The sequence below is a fragment of the Sylvia atricapilla genome, chromosome 26 (genome assembly GCF_009819655.1).
Source record: "Sylvia atricapilla isolate bSylAtr1 chromosome 26, bSylAtr1.pri, whole genome shotgun sequence".
NCBI classification, from domain to species: domain Eukaryota; kingdom Metazoa; phylum Chordata; class Aves; order Passeriformes; family Sylviidae; genus Sylvia; species Sylvia atricapilla.
The window spans coordinates 4,439,114-4,458,931 of record NC_089165.1 but is presented as its reverse complement, the minus strand read 5'-3'; the positions used below and the strand labels follow the sequence as shown (position 1 = coordinate 4,458,931).

The following is a 19,818-nucleotide window of genomic DNA, read 5'->3' as shown; positions in this document are numbered from 1 at the left end:
TTCCCAAACTGGTTATATTGTTATATCTTCTCTCCCCTGATCAGCTGCAGAGGGGGGTGAGGGAAAAGTTTTGGTGTCCAACCAGAGTCCATCCCACTCCACAGAGAAAACACAAGGCAGATAAAATAGTTCTCACCTATTTCTAACCTGAACCTTCCTGGGAGCAGCTAAATAACAGAGCCCAGCTTTGCTGCCCTCTGCTTTTCCCCTGCTTTGGCAGGATTTTATTTCCTTGGAGGCAATGAAGTTGTGCTCATGATACTCTTGTTTTTCCTTCCAGCTGCAGCTGAAGTCAGCATGGCCTCAGGAAAGACCCCGACCCCAGACCTGCTGAAGGCTGAGGAGCAGCAGACTGTGGTAGGTGCTGGGGCACACACAGCAGTTAAATCACCCCCTGACATGTGCTCATAAACCTCTCCCAGCACCCCCAAACCAGGCTGGAGGACAAAGATTAGCCCCATGGAGCTGTGACCAAATCAAACCCCCCTCAGTACAGAAGGCAATTGTTTTGCTCAAGAGACAACTTCAGGGCTGGCCAAGTGATGCAAACAGGAGTTCTGAAACAGGAGCAGGTCCTATTTCCACATCTGGTTTGGTGCTGAAACCAGTGTGATTCAGAATTCACAGGGTCCACAGTTCTTCACCCTGGTTTGTTCACTTGGTGGAGGCCTCTGGATGAGTCTCCTCAGCTCTGACTTGAAGAAGGATGAGGGATGGGTTTGCTGGGACCTTTCTGGGCAGACACGGGGCTGTGTTCACCCACAGCTCAGGCCGGGCTCTAATGTCACTGTTTCTCTGGGGTTTAGAGCGCTGTCAACCGAGTCACCAGCCTGCCCCTGCTCAATTCTGCCTTCAACATGGTCTCCTCTGCCTACACCCACACCAAGGAGTCCCACCCCTGCCTCAGTGGTGTCTGCAGCGTGGCCGAGACCGTGGCTGCTGTGGCCATGGGCAGCGTGGTCGGAGGGGCACAGCCCATCCTGAGCCAGCTGGAGCCACAGAGTAAGTGCAGGGCACCCGAGGGACAGGGAGGGGAGGCTCCTGTGCCTGTAGGGCGATCCCACCTCCCTCAGCCCCTTCTCCCCGGACACTGAGCCTCCTGCTCAGCAGCTGCCCACACTGAACTGCCCCGGAATGAAACTGTTTCCAGGAGAAACAGGGTTGGATTCCTTTAGGTTACCAAGTAACAACTCCCTGCTCCCTCTGTCCCACTCCAAGTTGGGACCATCCCGAGTAGGAGATGTCGGTCTGGGATAGAGCTCAGCCTGGCTTATCCCAACACCTTTCAACCCTTTAAAGTCAATGCCCTGCACCAAGGGCAGTTGCTACACTGCAGTTGAATTAAAGTCTACAGTTAGAGAGTGGGAAGGCAAAATGGAGACTATCTGAGCCTCCCAAATTTTAGGGTTTGTTAACTTTCAATAAGACTCATGCTCATGCACATCCCACCCCAAAATGGTGATTTATTTTGGGGGGCTTGTTTTCATGAGTGTATCTTGAACTGGCCATTGTAGGGTCAAAAACCCATCCCCGAGTGCAAGAATAAACTGGTGCCTGTTGTCTCTTCCAGTCGCCCTTGTGAATGAATATGCCTGTAAAGGCCTGGATCAGCTGGAGGAGACCTTGCCCTTCCTGCAGCAGCCAGCTGACAAGGTAAGGAAAGGCTTTTCCTGGGGAGCCATGGCTCGATGGGTACAGCAGAATATGGGGAAATAAATGAAGGCCAGCAGCAGGGAAGGCTGGAGAGGGAGTGAACACTGACCACATCCCGGTCAACAGAGGTGTGCTCACCTCTCCGGCCCTCCCACAGACTGCAAGCACAACTAATCCAAGCTGAAAAGCTTTTTCAGGGAGGGAAAACCTGTTTTGGAACAACAACCAAAAAAAATCTTTGTCTCTCCCTGGTGCAGGTAATCTCGGACACCAAGCAGCTGGTGTCCACCAAGGTGACGTCTGCCATGGAGGCCGCCTGTGAGGCCAAGGAAGCAGTGGCTGATAAAGTCACTGAAGCTGTGGACCTCACTAAAAATGTTGTTGGGGACAGCGTCAAGCTGACCAGGTCTGTGGTCACCTCCACTGTCAGCAGTGCTGTGGAGGCTGCCCAGGGCGCCAAGGAGCTGGTGACCACCAAGGTGACAGAGGCCGTGGATGCCACCAAGCACATGGTGGAGGACAGCGTTGACAGGACCAAGTTTGCCGTGGCCTCTACGATTGTCAACGCTGTGGAGGCTGCTCAAGGGGCCAAGGAGCTGGTGACCAACAAGGTGACAGAGGCTGTGGATGTCACCAAGCACATGGTGGAGGACAGCGTTGACAAGACCAAGTCTGCTGTGACTTCCACCATCACTGCAGCTGTGGGGGCTGCCCAGGGGGCCAAGGACCTGATGACCAACAAGGTGACAGATGCTGTGGACAAGGTCACCAAGGCTGTGGATGTCACCAAGCACATGGTGGAGGACAGCGTTGACCTGACCAAGTCTGCAGTTGCCTCCACGATCGTCAGTGCTGTGGAGGCTGCTCAAGGGGCCAAGGAGCTGGTGACAGACAAGGTGACCAAGGCAGTGGACCTCAGTAAACACATTGTAGAAGACAGTGTTGACCTGACCAAGTCTGCAGTTGCCTCTACAATCGTCAACGCTGTGGAGGCTGCCCAGGGCGCCAAGGAGCTGGTGACCACCAAGGTGACAGAGGCCGTGGATGTCACCAAGCACATGGTGGAGGACAGCGTTGACAGGACCAAGTCTGCTGTTGCTTCCACCATCACTGCAGCTGTGGGGGCTGCCCAGGGCACCAAGGACCTGGTGGCCAACAAGGTGACTGAAGCAGTGGACCTGACCAAAGGGGCTGTTCAAGACAGTGTGGAGAAGACCAAAGCTGCGGTCACCTCCACGGTCAGTACAGCTCTGGATGCTGCCTACGGCACCATCACCAGCAAGATCAACAGAGCCCTGGAGCAGGGCAGGGAGGTCCTCCAGGAGGGGGTGGAGATGACCAACTCAGTGGTGACCAACAGCATGAGCAAAGCCAAGGCAGTGAGCCAGGCAGTGGCTGGAGGAGTGGAAACTGTCCTGGGAATGTCAGAAGATCTGGTGGATCATTACCTCCCAATGACTGAGGAGGAACTAGGTAAGAAAATACTTACCTGGCGCTTGTAGATGCAAGTCCCTTCCCATGTGAGTAGAGAGCACCTGACACAGCAAGAGTCAACTTCTGAAGGAGACAGGTAGCTCTGAATTTGTCACCAAGTTGCTGGCTGTCAACACCAAATTGCCACATGGTATGGGACAGAGTTCAAGCATTTGCTGGTCCTTGCCCACCAGCCTCAAAGTAAATAAACACGTGGGTTCACGCTTCATCCTCTCCATCGAGTCTGTTTACCTGAAGACTGAGCAGGGACTAACCTGCCTTTAACACACGAGCAACTACAGACCTCCTGCTCCCACAGCAAGCTTCAGCCTTCCTGTTTTCCAACGGGTGATCCAACCTCTTCCACCCCTCGCAGCTGGCAGTGGGGCCCAGCTGCAGCTCTGTTCTTGTCTCCCCCAGGTAAACTGGCCAGCACGGTGCAGGGCTTTGGCGTGGCCTCGCTGGAGGAGCAGAAGAGGCAGCAGAGTTACTTTGTACGCCTGGGCTCGCTGCCGGGCAGGGTCCGGCACAGAGCCTACCAGCACTCCCTGGCCAAGCTGCAGAGCTTCAGACACCGCACCCAGGACACGCTCTCCCGGCTGCAGCTGGCAATAAAACTGGTACCAACACGCTCTGCCCTTCCTCCTCCTGTCTGTAGCCCTTCCTGCCCTGCTATCCAGCTGGAAGCTCTTCCTCCATCCCACACCAGCTCCGTGTCACCCCGGATCCTCCCCTGGCAGGGAAGCGCTGGCGCCTCTCTGTGCCTGCTTGCACTACAACCTTTCCTCTCGTTTTTCCCATCAGATTGAATCTGTGAAACAGGAGGTTGGCCAGAAGCTGCTGGAGGGGCAGGAGAAGCTCCATCAGCTGTGGGTGGACTGGAGCCTGACGCAGCCCAAAGGAAACCAAGTCCGGACGGCGTGCCAGCCCGAGGTACCCCCGGGAGGAGCCCGGGGCCACCCTGAAGGTGCCCGGGGCCACCCTGAAGGTGTCCGGGCCGTCCCTGAGCTCTTCTCTCCCAGCAGGTGGAGCCGCGCACTCTGGCCATGCTGAGGATCATCACCCAGCAGCTCCAGCCCGCCTACCACCGCCTCAAGCTCGGCATCCACGGCCTCCCCAGCAGCATCCAGGACGCTGTGTCTCAGGCCACTCGGCACATCCACAAGCTCCACAGCTCTTTCTCCAGGGCCGTGTCCTTCCAGGACCTCTCCAGGACCACGCTGGCCCGGAGCCGGGACCGTGTGGCAGAGGCCCGGAGGTCCCTGGATGTCCTCCTGGAGTATGTCACCCACAACGCCCCTCTGAACTGGATTGTGGGGCCCTTCAGGGCCATGGCCAAGGTGGCACAGGACAGCAGAAAGCCCAAGAGGGAGGAGATGAGGAGTGACAGGAAACTACCCAAGTTGGAAAAGGCTCCGCTAACACAGGAGATGACAAAGGCACCTGAAGAGCCAAAGGGAGCCAACAAGCTCTCAGAAAAATGGTGTGAAGTGCTAGAGAAGCTGGAGGAGAAGGTGAGGAAGCCAGAGGACCAAGCAAGGAAGGACACAGAGGTGGCCCTGGCTGCAAAGGAGATAAAAACCAGTGCACCACAGGAAGATCTCTGATAAATCCCAGCTCTTCTGGCCAAGGCTACCTGGGTAGAACAGCACTGGATCTTTTAATTGTGTGCCCATTTGTGCCACAAGTGCCTCTGCTCTCTGAATTTACAGTCAGATGTAATTGTAAGGAGATTTGATAACCAAGGTGGGGAGATTCTGAATCTTGATTTACTGATCTTAAATCCAACTGCTGTGCTGAGAGGGGAGATGGGACCTGCACTTCAGCTTTTTAACTCAGCACAGCTGTGGCTGTGAGTGGCTAAATCTTGCTGAGACAAGTTGTGGGAGAGAAGAAGTGATCTCAGCTTATTTTTAATGCTGGATTTGGTTTTAATTCACCCAAACTGTGGAACTCCTGAGAAGATGCTGTGCTCAACCTTTGATACCATCTCCCACCTTCTCAATGTTTAAAAATACAAGTTCCAGTTGTGCTTCTGGAGAGGCTGGGCCCTGCCGCACATCTGGCACAGCTGGGAGCAAGGAGCTGCTTCTCCAGAAGAGATTTCTCCTCATGGATCAGCCAAACACTTTTTCCTTCACGGAGAAGCACTCGGCAGTGTGGGGTTTTCTTTAATCGTATTTTCTAGTTCTGTGAATGACTACAAGGATTATCTGTGAGTAACTCCATGTGTGAAACACTTCACAGCCATTACATGAGGCAGCTGTTCCCAGGAGTTACTCTGCCACGGGATTAGGATATCCTGTTATTAAAATAGGTGGGATTTTTAATCCAGGTGCTGGTTCTTTCCCAGAAAATACTACTTTGTAATCATTTCCAATGTAGCTTATTGTGGTAACTGTTCCTGGCATTGGTGAGCAGACACTGGAATAAAGCCTGACCTGCGTTCAAAGCCATGTGGGTTTGTGTGTACCTAAAGCTGCAGGGTTGTGTTCTCCCCTTACCTGAGCTGTGCTGAAGCCTTGCCTTTACCAGGTCTTGTCCAGGGCCAGCTGTCTGTTCCCTGCTCTTGCTGCAGGGGAAAAACAAAGTGCCTTTAGCAGGTCCCACGCTTTCCTAAGCAGAAAAATGCCTCAATTACTTTGTTTCCCTTACTTCTACCTGTACTCCTGAGGCTCAGGTGTGTCTGTCCATGCCCCACTTTTCCTCCTCACCCCTCTCCCTCTGCCACCACTGGATCCTGGGCTTTGCATGGCTCGTCCCTATTCCAGCACTCCCACCGGCACTGCCCGCAGGGGAAGGGTGGCTCCCTGCCCTGCCTGTCCCCAGCGCTCCGTGTCACCTCGGGCTGCCCTGGCGGGGGGGACACGAGCGTGCCGGCCCTGGCTGCGGAGGGAAGGGCCGCGGTTCCCGAGGCCGGGCTGTGCTGTCCCGGTCCCCGGGAGCGCTGCCCCGGCCCCGCTCCGCCCCGCTCCGCTCCGCCCTCCGTGCGCCTCGCCCCGCGCCGCTTCCGCCCGGCCACCGGCTGCAGGTAGGCTGAGCCCTTCCCTTCCCGGCTGCCCCCATCCCTTCCCGGCTGATCCCATCCCGGCTGACCCCTTCCCCTCCCGGTTTGTCCCATCCCGGCTGACCCCTTCCCCTCCCGGTTTGTCCCATCCCTTCCCGGGGACACCGGGCCGCGCTGGCGGCGCCGGGCTGGCGGCACCGGGCTCGCCCCGCTCCAACTTCCTCCAGCTCGGCCGGGCCCGCCGGGGGACACGGGGCACCGAGGGCAGTTGGGCAATTGCAGGGTTTTCGTGAGACAGGGAAACAAAACTGAGATTAGAAACTTTCCCCAGCGGAGAGTTATTTCGGGGCGTTTGCTGCGGCTGCCTTTAAATAGGGCAAGTTTCCGCGGCGGGCTCAGGCAGCGCCTGGAGCAGCGTCCAGCCGGGGCACAGCTCCCCTCCACACACTCCCGTTGTTAATTAAAGTCCCGTCAGAGGCCTGGGGTGAGTGCAGGGCTCAGGGAGCACCGGGGGATGGGGAGATAAGGGCTCCCAATGAAAAAAGGACATGGAGCCAGAGCCCCCCTGTCCCGGAGCCAGGCGGGGAGAGCTGGGGCTGCTCACCTGGAGAAGCTCCAGGGACACCTCAGAGCCCCTTCCAGGGACCAAGGGGGCTCCAGGAGAGCTGGAGAGGGACTGGGGCCAAGGCCTGGAGGGCACGGGTAAAGGCTTGTCACTGCCAGAGGGTGGGGGTGGATGGGATACTGAGAAGGAATTCTTTCCTGTTACTCTTCCCTGGTAACACAGGTTATCAGCTGGGAAGGGTTTCCTCTACACCTGTTTCATTCCTTGACTCCTACCACAAGGAGCACGTGAGACCCCCTGGAACCAGCTGCCTGGAGGAGACACTTGGATTTACCTAAATATAGCATTATTTCATCAATTATTTCAAACCAGTTGTAATTAATGTGAAATGAACGCAAAGAATGTGCTCTTTGCTTAATCACAGAGTCGGAAGGATGTACAGAGCACTGGCACAGCTGCAAGCACAAAACAGATGGAACAATATTTGGGAGGTGTGAGAGAGAGCCTGGCAGCTCCAGGAGCTCCCACATCACCCCTCTGAAGGCTGTCCTCTGTTCTCTCACAGATCCCCGGCACAGAGAGGCCCCAGCTGAGCCGAGTCTTGGCCACCAGAAGGGTTTGTGTGGCACAAGGAGCGTGGCTGGGGCACCCCAAGCCCCACAGGGACACAACCCTCTGCCAGAAGATGCTTTTCCCGTCCCTGGAAAAGGGAAAGCAGGCCAGCAGCTGCTGAGATGGCACAGAGCACGGAGCTGCAGCCGAGCTTCGAGGACGTGTTCAGGATTCTGTCCCAGACGCCACCAGAGAAACTGCTGAACCTCAAACACAAACTGAAGCACTTGATACCTGGGCCCTGCAGCAAGGTCCTGCAAGCCATGGTCCAGCTTACTCTGGGGCAAGAAACGGATGCGAGAATTTGTCTGGATGCCTTGAGGGATAACGTGGCAGCCCAGTACATCCAGCAGATCAAACTGGGCACTGCAGGAGTGCAGGAGGACAGGGAGGATGTGCAGCCTCCCCAGCTGGACACAGGTGCCATGGCACTGCTGGCACAGGTGTACTCAGTGCTGGCTCAGGAGGAGCTGTGCAGTCCTGAGGCCAGGGACAAAGCCTGCCAGGCTGCCACCAAAGGCTGCCAGGCTGCCACCAAAGGCTGCCAGGCCAGCAAGGACACACAGTGGGGGACACTCAACAACATCCCACCCAAGGACCAGGACAAAGAGGACTCTGCAGCCAGCGGGGGCTCAGGGGACAGGATTTTGACGCTGAGATCCCATGAGGATGCAGGATTTCCTCACACAGCCAGCTCTCACGACGTGCTCAGGAGTTCCCCAGTGCAGATGGAAGGCAGCTCAGACCTCTCAGGCCCACGGACCCTGTGCTCTGTGGGGAGCTCCTCCCTGCCCAGCTGTTTGGAGATCAGTGTGTCACCAACAGCTGCTGTTCACAGTGTCCCCGAGTGTGTCCCCTCACCCAGCCATGCTGCACGCCCCGAGGGGGACACACAGAGCCACGGCCCCCAGGAATCCAGCTGGGCCAGCACACCCAGCCCTCCCCCTGGGCAGGACACAGCTGCCCAAGGGCCCCGGCCAGAGAGGGTTCTGCAGCTCAGCCCCTGTCACCCCACCCCTCTCCCTGTTCCCGAGACACCACTGCCCTCAGAGCCTGCCCAAAGCAGTGACGTGTCCAGCACAGTGACAGAGCCTCACGCACCAAGAGGAAGGCAGGATGAAAATCAGGATGAAAAGAAATTACCTACTGGTGTCCCTAAGCCAAGGGCTGCAGTGGGCACTGCTCCTGCCCACCTGCCCATAGAGGATTCCTACATTCCAGAGGGCATTCCCTGTAACTCTGCTCCTGCTTCTACTTCAACCTGTTCCCTTCCTCCTCCTCCTACTTATTCCTTCACCTCAACTCTTCCTCCTGTCCAGGAACTTCACCCCAACCTGTTCTATCCCCCTCCCCTGCGCTCATCCCCCTCTGCAGCCTGGTCTCCTGCTCTCCCAGCCATGGACCCATCAGAGCCAGATGGTGCCAAGTTCTTCTCCTTTGTTGTCCTGCACGCCAGTGAGGATGAGACTATGGCCCACGGGCTCAAGGCCCAGCTGGAGAGCATGGGCGTGTCTGACGGTGCCACGCTCAGTGAGGATTTCTTCATCGCCGGGCGCAGCCACATGACTTGCTTCCAGGACGCCGTGGAAAACTCTGCCTTCGTGATCCTCCTGCTGACCAAGAACTTCCCGTGCAGGCTGTGCCTGTTCCAGACAGACACTGCTCTGATGCAGTCCATCCTGGACCCCACCAGGCAAGACTCAATCATCCCATTTCTACCCAAGACAAACGCCCTGGAGCACAGCCAGATCCCCATGACGCTCAGTGCGCTCGTCATCCTGAACGAGAGCTCTGCTCACTTCTCCAAGAACGTGCAGAACACTTTCAGCCCCAGGAAGATCAGGGAGAAGAAAGCCCTGTGGGAGCAGATGCAGAGGAGGAAGCTCCAGGAGCGCTGGGAACGGCAGCAGGCCCAGCAGAACCTGGCTGGCCTCAGGCTGGGCTCCCCTGCCTGGGTGTCCCCAGCACAGCCCTGGTGTCCCCCTGCCCCGGGGGGACCTCCCCCTGCCCAGGCACAGCTCCCCCCAGGCCACTACAGCATCACACCGGGCCAGGGGGGGATCCCACCCCTCATCATCCAAAACGCCAGCATGGTTCAGATCGGGAACCACAACGTGATGCAGGTGGGAACCGCCCCTGGGCACAGGAACAGCCAGGGACAAACCATGCGCAGGGTCTGACCCCGGCCAGCCAAGCTCAGAGGCAAAACTGATTCCAAATCCTGGATTAGAGTGATTCTGCTGGGACTGGGACTATTATCCTATGCATCAAGAGTGCCGTTTTCCTGAAGCACAAAAGAAAATTCTTCATTTTTGCTGGAAAAAAGATGCGACAATCTCTTGGAACTGTTCTTCCTGGTGCTTATTTTCAAATAACTGAGAAAATTATTTTCCTGATTGTCTGGAGCTACTTGAAGATTTTATAAATAAATTTTAATTAATTTGTGTTCCTCTGGTTCTTTCCTGTAGAACTAGAAAAGGGATAGTCAGGGATATATGAAAAACTATTCTGCATGTTGGCTGGAGGGGCTGGGACATGGCACTGACCAAATGATTTGAGGGACAATCTGCAAGGGATGCTTTGGGAAGCTGCCTTTAAGGAAAAGTGGAATGAAAACCCAAAAGCAGTGAGCAGAGCAGTGCAGAAGGGTGGAAAAATCCAGGAATGGGGAGTGGGAGGAGTAGGATCTGAACAAGGAATGTACCAGGCTGGTACCTACTGAACTTTAACATGAGGAAGGAACCTGGAGCAAAGCCCTAGCTCCAGGCACAGCCATCTTCCTGATCGTCAGCAGAGGTCACCCCAAAGCCACCAAGAGACTGGAAATGGGGCTGTTCCTTCCCGGGGCAGAGCCCAGAGCCAGCGCAGCCTGTCCCAGCAGCAGGGCAGAGCTGGCAGGCTCCTGAGGAGCCACTCCCTGAGATCAGCACGGGAAGTGCAGGTATTGCACACTGCAGGTATTGCACACTGCAGGTATTGCACATTGCAGGTATTGCACACTGCAGGTATTCCTGCAGCTGTGTGTGCGCTCCTGTCGCTCCTTGGCTTCCCCAGCAGGTTCCCAAGCTCTGTCCCAGCAGGTTCCAGGAGGATCTGAGCCATCCCAGGCCTCATTCCGGACTGCAGCCTTTGTCCAAGAGCCCTCCGAGCCCCAGGCCAAGCCCTGAGCGAGACAGACGTCACTGAATCCCTGGAGGGGACTCTGGGCTGCCCCCAGCCCTCAGCTCTCACACAGATTGATGTGAACTCTGCAGGACCCACTGACAATGGATTAACCCATCTACTCCTCCCAGAGCCTGCTGCCATGCTCCAAGTGCTGGAATTCCTTCCATTTTCCTGCCTTCTGTCCTCCACAGCACCCTTAGGAGGTGTTCCTGCAGTTCTGCTCCCCGCAGCTGGAGCAGGACAGTCCCTGCCCCTGGCAGCACTCACTCTGCTATAAATAATGGTGCAGAAGCAGTCAGCTGGGAGCTGCTGCGGCTGGTAAACAACCCAGCAGAGCCACAGCCAGCGTGCTGGATCACACAGAGGGCACGGAGAGCTGGGCCACAGGGGGGTCTGCAGCCACCACAGTGCAGAACAAACTCCTCTCTGCCCCACAATTAACAAAATAACCACCGAACCATTGCCCTGCTCTCCACAGCTCCGTGTTTTGCCCTCGTGGAGCTGGCCCCACAGTCAGTCAGGCCTGTTCAGTGTAATTACCCCTAAATCATGCACCGATTTCTCCCACCCTGTAATTACTATCAACATTTAATTGCTGGGCCCTCTATGTAATTAGAGATTATTTGTGTTTAAAAAAAGCAAAGCCTTTTCCACCACACAGAACATTCTCCTCCTCGGGGCTGCTGCAGCACCTGACTGGATCCCCCAGCTCCCTGACCACAAGAGCCCAGCTCCAGAGCTGCTCCTGCCCGGAGAAACTCCCTTCCCACCTCTCTCCTGCCAGCAGCCCCGACAGAATTGTCCTGAGCAGCCCCTGCCTCGGGCCTGAGGCCACCTGGCCCCTGGTACCTGCCTCCAGGTGATCTCCAGGTGCGCTGCTCACCCCACAGCTGGAGATCACCTGCAGCCCAGCAGGAATGTCTGGCTGGGAGCAGCTCCACAGACACTCCTAAAATGGCATTCTGAGCACAAAGGCACCATCATTCACCAAGGCATCAGAACTATGGATGGGGCAATGAACGACAGGACAAACACTCAAATGTTCTATCCACACACCTTCCCTGGGGAACCCCCAGCATTTTTGGCATCCAGGTCCCTGTGGAACTAACTCCAGTACCATTAATTCCGCTGTTTTTACGGCCCCTGATGGGTTTGGGGTTGGAAACCAAACTGATGACAGTGTGTCCCTCTTTGTGCTTGCTGTGTCCACTGTCCCATGGGTGTAAGGCAGGTAACACCCAGGTCAGCACACATCCTCTCACTGTTTGATTTACATCCAAATGTAAGGCAAAACACAGAAGAAGAGGTGTCATCTCAATGTCAGTGTCACTCTTTTCCAGGAGAAACGTTTGGAACTGCAGCACAGATTGGCTTTTCACAGGAGTAACCATGAAATGAACCCATCACACCTGCTAATTGCAAACACCCCCGAATTCCATACCCACAGTGTCCCATTCCTGGGAAACAAACTGAAAATAGAGGAGAACACCTGAATACAGAGGCTTTTCAGGAAGAAGTCCAAGGCACTTGCATTCTAGCAGCCATTTTTTGTTTTATTATTTAAAGTTAAGAGCGCTCATCAGCTCACAAAGGAACAAATCCCATTCCTGCAGTTTAGTTCAGGTTTCAGCCAAAAGGAAAAAAAAATAGAAGGCAGCTAAACTAACTCTGCACTTTACAGCTCAATTCAAGTTAAACCTCCTCGCTTTATAAATAAATGTTATAGTTAACACTGCAAAATGTACTGGCAGATCTACAATATCTTGAAGGGGCAGAGCATGGTTATTGAGGCTGATAAATACAAGTAGAGAAGCTTCAGTAGCACAGAGAGCGAGGGTGGGGCCAGGGGTCTGCTCTCCCAGGTGGGACCTTCCCCAGAGCTCCAGGCAGCTGCTTCCCCCCTCCGCTGTGCTTCCCACCCTGCTCAGGGCCAGGGAAGGAGCCACGGGCTGCCCATCATCCCCTGCACAAGGACAAACTGCTGGAAACTCTTTGTTTTCCACCACGGGGGCAAAAACCTGCCCTGAGACTACAGAGTTAAAAACAAGGTGGGTGCAGATCCTCGTGAAAGGAAAGAGCTTGCCCAAACAGCAGCCAGGTGAGATTTCAAATTCCACCTTTAGAAGTAGCACCATCCTTGGTGAAGTTATATTAAAAAAAAAAAATTAAAAAAAAAAAAAGAAAAAAAAAAAGGAAAAAAAGACTCAAAACCCCAAACCAGCTGCTAAGAACCCACTGCACGAGGTTTCAGAATGGGGCAATAACAGAGCCCAAGCAGGTGATACTAAAACCTCAGAAGGACAAGGAGGCACCTTAAACTTTCATTTCTTGCTTCTTCCTTCAGCCCACCCTGGTGCAAACCCACCACAGACACTCACTTGCTTTCATAACCCCCTCCAAGCACCTCCACAGTGCAGGCACCTCCTTGCCTAATGAGCTTGCAAGAGCTCAGCCTCGAAAATAGTTCAGAATGTGCTGTTCTGGCTCCCAAACCATCCACATTCACCCTTCCAGCTCAATCCCTGCTGCCCTCTGGAGCCAAAGCACAGACAGGCTGGGAAAGGAGGGAATGGGTGTGGAATGGACAAGCCAAGGGCCTGAACACCACATCAGGATTTTGTTCTTGAAGTAGTTTTTTCCTCCCCATTCATAAACTACAACATCTATGGATGAAACTGTATAACCAGAACTGACCTTCCTCTATCTTACAGGATTGGAGAAGTCTTGCAGCATAGATAGGGCCTGGCTCTACGAGAGAAAAAACATCCCAGCTTTACACACAATCCTGGAAATCTCAGGCCTTTAACACCATTTGCTACTGGGCCAACCAAGAGAGAGACAAACCCCATCCTCAGCACACCCAGCCCTGTGCCATCCCTGGGCAGAGCACGAGCCCCTCGGCTGCTGGGCATGGGCTGTCCCAAACCTGACAGGAGGGAGGGGAAGGGATCAGCTGGAGGGTATTTTATTCCTCACTCACTTTCTATCTGTTGGGTGTGTGGGGTGGGAAGGGCCAGAGCACGTGGGGGGTGTGTAGCTGCTCCAAAGCTGAACATTGAGTTAATCCAGCACTAGTGGGAGAGGCAGCAGGTCCCAGGGAATCTCCAGCTCCTTCCTTCTCAGGACACGATGGTGGCACGGGGCAGGACAGGGGCTGTGGCCTTCTGTGGACACAGTGCACTGGAGAGAGCTGGTACCTGAAGGTGACAACGAGGGACAGCCATGAGCTCTGGGGCCTCCTCCTCCTCCCCAGCTGGGTGGTGACAGATGGGGACAAAGCTCAGCACAGCGGCGGCCATGGGCACTTTGGCACAGCCAGCCCGAGCCCTCCAGCTGCACAGCCTCAGCGGGGTGGGGACAGGCTGGGGACAGGCCGGGGACCATCGGCTGTCACGCCCTTAGTGCAGCTCAATGAAGGCTTCCAGCTCCTCGGGAATGAATCCCTTGTAGGGAATCTTGTGCTTGTCCAGGGCGCGAGCGGCAAGGCACTGGAGGGTGATGTAGTTGAAGGGCTGCATGGTGCTCTTGGTGAGCAGCTTCTCGTCCAGCAGCTCGTAGGCCGTCTGCTTGAAGGCGTTGGTGGCGTCCATGTGCGCCCCGGCCTCCATCAGGGCGCTCATGATCAGCGGGCAGTTGTTCCGGGCGGCCACGTGCAGGGGGGTGTTGTTGTCATAGTCCCGGCTGTCCGGGTCCGCCCCGCACTCCAGCAGCAAGTTCACCACGTGCAGCGAGGGGAATTTGCCCACGGGGTAACGCCCCACCATGGTGGTGTCCTTGTCCACGGCCATGTGCAGCAGGGTGAAGCCGTTCTTGGCGCGGGGGCTGCACTTGAGCAGGCGGTAGATGGTCTGGCGCTTCTGGTGCTCCTGCTCCGGGGTGCACTCCACCTTCTCCAGCAGGAAAACCAGGTGCAGGATGATGGCCAAGGTCTTGGTGAACTGCGCCGAGTCGGCCACGGGGTCCTTGCCGTGCACCAGGGCCCTCTCCACCTCCCGCACCCCTTTGCTCAGCACCCCGATGAGGTCGGAGAAGCCCAGGTGGGTGGCTAAAGCGCCTTTGGAGCGGTCCTGGAGCACGTAGGAGTAAAGCTCGGCAAAGGAAAGGAAGCTGCTGGCGGTCATGGGGCTGAGGGGCTCCAGGTTGCCTTGCTGCATGTCCAGGGCGTACTTCCACAGGTTGATGCAGCGCTCGAAGTTGCCGGAGTCGGCGTAGACGGCCCCGCGGTATCGGATGTAGTAGGAGGTGTCGGGGTGGGAAGGGCCCAGGATGCGCTCCCGGATCAGCAGCGCCTGCATGCGCATCTCGTCGGGGTCCGTGATCAGGGCTTCCAGCTCCTCCAGAGAGCTCACCTCCCGAGAGTAGTCGTAGGCCAGCACCAGCTGCCGGGGCTCGGGCTTGGGCAGGTACTTCCCGCCCTCGCAGCGCAGCTCCATCGCCCGGCGCCAGTACTTGTGGGCGCCCAGCAGGTCTCGTTTCTTGTCCACGAACGTGGCGCCCAGCAGCTCCAGCGCCTCCACGGCGGCCTCTCGAGTGCAGAACACGTGCGGGACCTCGTCCTGACCGGAATCCGAGGCACCGCATCCCTCGCAGCCCTCTCGGCTACAGCCCCTCTGATGGCTCCCACCTGAGGCGCAGGTCCCGCTCCGGCTCCCCGCAGCCTCATCCTGCTGCAGCCCCCCCTGGATCAGGTACTCCACGATGTTGGTGTGGCCGGTGACGCTGGCAGCGAGCAGAGGGGTCATGCCATAGCCGTCCTTCTCCATGCGGGCCTTGGAGCGGAGCAGCAGCTGCAGGATCTCCAGGCTGCCCGACTCGGCGCAGTCGTGCAAGGCCGTGTTTCCCTTCACGCTGCGCCGGTTCACGTCGGCCCCTTTCTCCAGCAAGTACCGGGCGATCTCCCGGTGCCCCTTGTAGCAGGAGATCATCAAGCACGTGTGGCCGTGCCGGTTGGCCACCTCCAGGTCGGCCCCGCGTTCGCCCACCAGGTACCGCACGATCTCCAGGTGCCCGTCGAAGCAGGCGGCCCGCAGCGGGGTGGAGTTGGTCAGCGTGGTCTGGTTCACCGAGGCGCCGTGGTCCAGCAGGCTCCGCACCACGCCCAGGTGCCCCGCAGCCGAGGCCGCCCACAGCGGCGGGGCGCCCTCGATGGTCTCGCCGTCGAAGCTGACGGAGCCGCCCTCCTCCACGCGGGCCCCGCAGTGATCCAGCAGGTATTCCACCACGTCCAGGTGGCCGTGGCGGGCCGCGATCAGCAGCGGGGTGCTGCCGGCCCCGGGGCCGCCCCCGCCGCCAGGCCCCGCCGTCAGCGCCTCCAGCTCCTCCCGGCTGCGGCTGCCCAGCAGCTTCTGCAGCAGCTTCAGCTTCCCGTCGCGGGCGGCATTGTACACGGCCGTGCGCAGGTCCATGACGCCAGCGGCCGTCTCCAGGCCGGACCGGCGGCGGCGGCGCGGCCCCAGCGTGGCGCGGGGCGGGCGGGGGCCGGCGGGGCCGCCGTGCCCTCAGCGCGGCGGGACCTTCAGCGCCCGGGCCCGGCCGCCATCTCAGGCTGCGGCGCGGAACAAAATGGCGGCGCGCGGGGCGGAGCGCGGCGCGCGCGGGACGATGGCCGCTGTAGTCCCGGGAGCGGCGCTGGCCGCCCGCCGCCGCGCCGCGCGCACTCAGTTTCCCAGGAGGCCGAGCGGGGGGCAGGATGCGCGCCCTCCCCGCGCGGGGCATGCTGGGTACTGTAGGCCCCGCGCCCCGGCGGCAGCGGCGCTGACGGGGCCTCAGCGGCGCCGGGACCGCACTTCCCAGCGCGCCCCGCGCGGCCAGGCCCCGGCCCGGTGTGTCTGAGTCCCGGCGTGTGCTGCCTCCGGAGCGGGGCTGTTTCTCCTACATTCCTTCGTGGTTTGGCACTTCAAAACACAGCGGCTGCACGGCATTGATCTGACGTGGTTTAATTGCAGGTTTTGTAAAGTCCTGAGGTCCTGAGCTGTAGCGGAGGCACAGAGATGACGCAGCCAGCCCACGGCCCTGCACAGCTCTGCTGGTTTTAAAATACGAGTGTCCTGCCTTGGACGTTGCAAAGCATCGTCCCCACCAGCGAACACAGATTTATTCGCTCCAATTCCTCCCACGGGACATTATGTCCAGCTCGCTCCATCCCTGAATGACAATACCTGCTCGGAGTGAGGGAAAACACTCAGGCAATAAATAGCTCATCTTAGATGAGCAAAGCTTTACTCACCAGGGTCTATTTTTAGGGCATAAATTGAGTTTAAGTGTCCTTAATCTTTATACAGAAAACTGGCACAGGGTTTCTCCCATTGTATTTTATTTATAGCTGGATTTCTCCTACCCAGAGAAATAAGCTAAGTCTCATTATTTCCATTATTATTATTCTGTCTGTCATGATTATTATTCAGTCCATCCACCCGTTTTAGGTCTTGTCTGGAATTACAGTGGATTATCCCACTGATGCCTGTTGCCTTCACACAGAATTTCACTTTTGTTGCTAAGAAACTGCTTTTGCATAAGAGGCAGCAGGAGCCCAATTTTCACTTCAGCAGCTTCTGAAAGTCCCCGGGAGCAGCAGCGGCTCCTGGAGCCGGAGTGGCCGTGGCAGAATTCCCACACAAGGTCTGTGCCCGGGAACTGTTCCCCGGGAGGGTGGGACGGAATTCCCAGAGCCGCTGGGGCTGTCCCTGGTCCCCTGGCAGTGCCCAAGGCCGGGCTGGAACAGCCCGGGACAGAGGGAGGTGTCCCTGCCGTGGCACTGGGTGGGCTTTAAGGTCCCTCCAGCCCAAATATTTCTGGAATTCGGTGACACAGCGACTTTGTGTTTGTGAAGAAAGGGGGCAAAGGTCCCTTTAGCATCTCCGGGGTGTCTGTGCTGTGCAAGGGCAGCTCCCTGCAGCTCAGGACAGGAGGAACCAGGGAGTCCCTCCAGGATCACCAAGTGCAACCTCCCTCAGGGCTATGGGAACACACAGCTCTGGGCAGGAGTTCGGCAGGTTTTCACCCAGAAAAAGCCCCACGAGTTCCATTTGAGCGCTGTGAACCCTCTGGGTGTGTCTGGGCATTCCCAGGCTGTGAATATCCGCCCTGGGAGTGCCGTGTTCCTGTCCCTGTCCCCTCTGTGAGGAGCAAACCCGCAGCTGCCAGGCTGTTTGTGCTGCAGGTCAAGGCACAGACACGGTGACATTTCCTCCCCGCGCTGCCTCTCGTGTTGCCATGGTGACCAGATGCACTCGCTCTTTTATCTGAAGTATCTATTAACCAAAGCTTCCTATTAATTTCCCCTCCATAGAATCCATTAGGAATTCACCAGAACACCACACAGGTTTTCAGGTCCCAAATCCACCTCAGAGCCCGGCCCCCATTCCTGGCTGGGCTCAGAGACATTGTGGGGTAAAGTGCAGCCGATGGAAATGGGTTTTCCATTAATAAGAAATTTCTCAGTAATGAGGGAATAAAGAGCAGGAGGAGAAGTGTCACAGCAGCCTCTCCCTGCGGATCCCTGGATGTGGAACGTGCTGGAGCCTCAGAACCTCACCCCAACCTTTTACAGACCAGGGCTCCAAGCCCCAGTGTCCAGCCTGGCCTTGGGCACTGCCCGGGATCCAGGGGCAGCCACAGCTGCTGTGGGCACCTGTGCCAGGGCCACACCACCCTCCTGGGGAGGAATTCCTGCCCAATATCCCATCTAATCCTGCCCTCTGGCAGTGGGAAGCCATTCCCTGGGTCCTGTCCCTCAGCCCTTGTTCCCAGTCCCTCTCCAGCTCTCCAGGAACTCCTTTAGGTCCAGGAGCTGCCAGGATCCTCCCTGTGCCTGCAGCAGCTCAGGAATGTGGGTGAACCCCCACATGTGGGGCAGGAACAAGGGTCTCAAACCTCCCCCGTCCCTCCCCTACAGACCAGGATCCTCCGCAGGGAAAACCCGCGTAAGGTTCTTGGGATAACACAGAAGAAGCCCCAGCCAGAGTTCTGGGAATAAGAGGGGAGTTAAATCCCCACGAGAGGAAGAGCAGATAAAAAATGAGACGTTGTGACAGGGCTGCCAGGCTGCGTGGCAGGAGGGTTAATTTTTTGTGAAACTGCCATTTCATATTCCCTTTCAGACAAGCTGAATTACACGGTGCTGGCTGCTGCAGGAGGAGCATAATTTCCTTCACAGAAATAATGACAGGGTACTTAAAGAGCAAGTGAATGGATGGCTGAAGTACTGGGCAGAGACTTCAGAAATCCAGGCTGAGCCCTCACCTTTACAGGAGGCTCCTTTGGTGACCTTGGGCTGGTCATTTAATCTTCCTGTGTCTCAATTCCCTGCCAATAACACGGGAATAATAACTGTTCTCTGTCTGCCTGGCTTATTTAGGCTGCAAACTCGGAATTTACAGCTCGTGTTTGCTCTGCCTTGAATCCATGCTGAGGCGTCTGGGACAACCACGATGTACAATGTGCAGAATAACAAAGGGCTGGGATGGATGGTTTGGAACATCTTCAGTCTGAAAGGCTCCAGAATTCCTCATCCATTGCTCCCCATCTCTTCCCTCAAAATACAGAGAAGTTCAGAGCTGTGCTAAGAGTTCCAAAAGCATCAAAATCATTTAGGAGCAGAGTCCATACTGATTTATTGAATCCCTGAGTTCCTTCTGAAGCAGAGAGTGGATAATTTAGAAACCTGCAGAAATTTCCTTTGTGTTCAGTCAGGGCTGCAGCAGCTCCTCAGGTTTTTCAGTGTAAATTGAGGTTTGCAGGCTCCTGTGTACCCAGATTTTATCCACCTCCAGCTTTCAGCAGTTTGTGTGATTTCCTGAAGCCAGGGAAGATGGGTCCCTGTTCCCAAAGCCCTGAACACCAGATTGTCTCTATAGCTGAACAATTTGCTGTACAAAGGGAACAATTCTAAAAATAGGGAGAAATGGCACCCTGACATTAGCAGGAACGATGACCCAATCCCCACCTTGCTGCAGGGCCTTTGTCCTGTAACTGCCTCCATCAGCAGGGCTCTGATGACATTATTTTCTGTGCTTATGTGGGGCACGGGGCCGCAGGTACCTGGGAGGGAGGATTTCGATCAGCCTGCACAGGATGAACACGCTGGGGAGGCTTCTGGGGGAACACTAAATCAAAGTTTCATTTACATCAGACACCAGCCTGGCCATTGCAGCATTAATGGCTGCACCGCTGCCCTCGGAATTTTGTGTGGATTTAATCTGTCAGTGGGGAAGTAAAAGACGGGGAGAGAGAGAGAGTCGTTGTGGTTTATGAAACCTGGATCTTTTCTTTCAGGCACCATCAAATGACAGCGATTGGTACAGGTTTGTACTGGGAACAGGTTTGTGGGTGCCCCTGGAGCCCT

At 56.5% G+C, this 19,818-nt stretch overlaps 3 protein-coding genes across 3 annotated transcripts; 2 read left to right on the top strand and 1 right to left on the bottom strand.

Moving 5' to 3' along the window:
* The first annotated feature begins 297 nt into the window (after window positions 1-297).
* Window positions 298-5,800, top strand: LOC136371787 (perilipin-3-like). The gene is made up of 7 exons (XM_066336062.1): window positions 298-357; window positions 807-1,002; window positions 1,571-1,653; window positions 1,911-3,126; window positions 3,547-3,746; window positions 3,931-4,059; window positions 4,149-5,800. Exons 1-7 carry the CDS (start codon window positions 298-300, stop codon window positions 4,731-4,733), a joined length of 2,469 nt encoding a protein of 822 aa, XP_066192159.1. The 3' UTR covers window positions 4,734-5,800.
* Window positions 5,801-6,759: 959 nt separating this feature from the next.
* Window positions 6,760-9,754, top strand: TICAM1 (TIR domain containing adaptor molecule 1). Its single transcript, XM_066336411.1, has one exon. The coding sequence runs from the start codon at window positions 7,433-7,435 to the stop codon at window positions 9,488-9,490; it is 2,058 nt and encodes a 685-aa protein (XP_066192508.1). The 5' UTR covers window positions 6,760-7,432; the 3' UTR covers window positions 9,491-9,754.
* A 2,253-nt stretch (window positions 9,755-12,007) lies between these two features.
* FEM1A (fem-1 homolog A) lies at window positions 12,008-16,042 on the bottom strand. The gene has a single exon (XM_066336412.1). The coding sequence runs from the start codon at window positions 15,878-15,880 to the stop codon at window positions 13,874-13,876; it is 2,007 nt and encodes a 668-aa protein (XP_066192509.1). The 5' UTR covers window positions 15,881-16,042; the 3' UTR covers window positions 12,008-13,873.
* Between the last annotated feature and the right edge of the window lie 3,776 nt (window positions 16,043-19,818).

Excerpts from the sequence above, each read along its gene's own strand:
- LOC136371787 (XM_066336062.1), top strand. The coding sequence starts at position 298 with ATGGCCTCAGGAAAGACCCCGACCCCAGACCTGCTGAAGGCTGAGGAG. Across the intron at positions 1,654-1,910 it reads TGCAGCAGCCAGCTGACAAG|GTAATCTCGGACACCAAGCA; the intron begins GTAAGGAAAGGC and ends TCCCTGGTGCAG. Across the intron at positions 3,127-3,546 it reads AATGACTGAGGAGGAACTAG|GTAAACTGGCCAGCACGGTG; the intron begins GTAAGAAAATAC and ends TGTCTCCCCCAG.
- TICAM1 (XM_066336411.1), top strand. The coding sequence starts at position 7,433 with ATGGCACAGAGCACGGAGCTGCAGCCGAGCTTCGAGGACGTGTTCAGG.
- FEM1A (XM_066336412.1), bottom strand. The coding sequence starts at position 15,880 with ATGGACCTGCGCACGGCCGTGTACAATGCCGCCCGCGACGGGAAGCTG.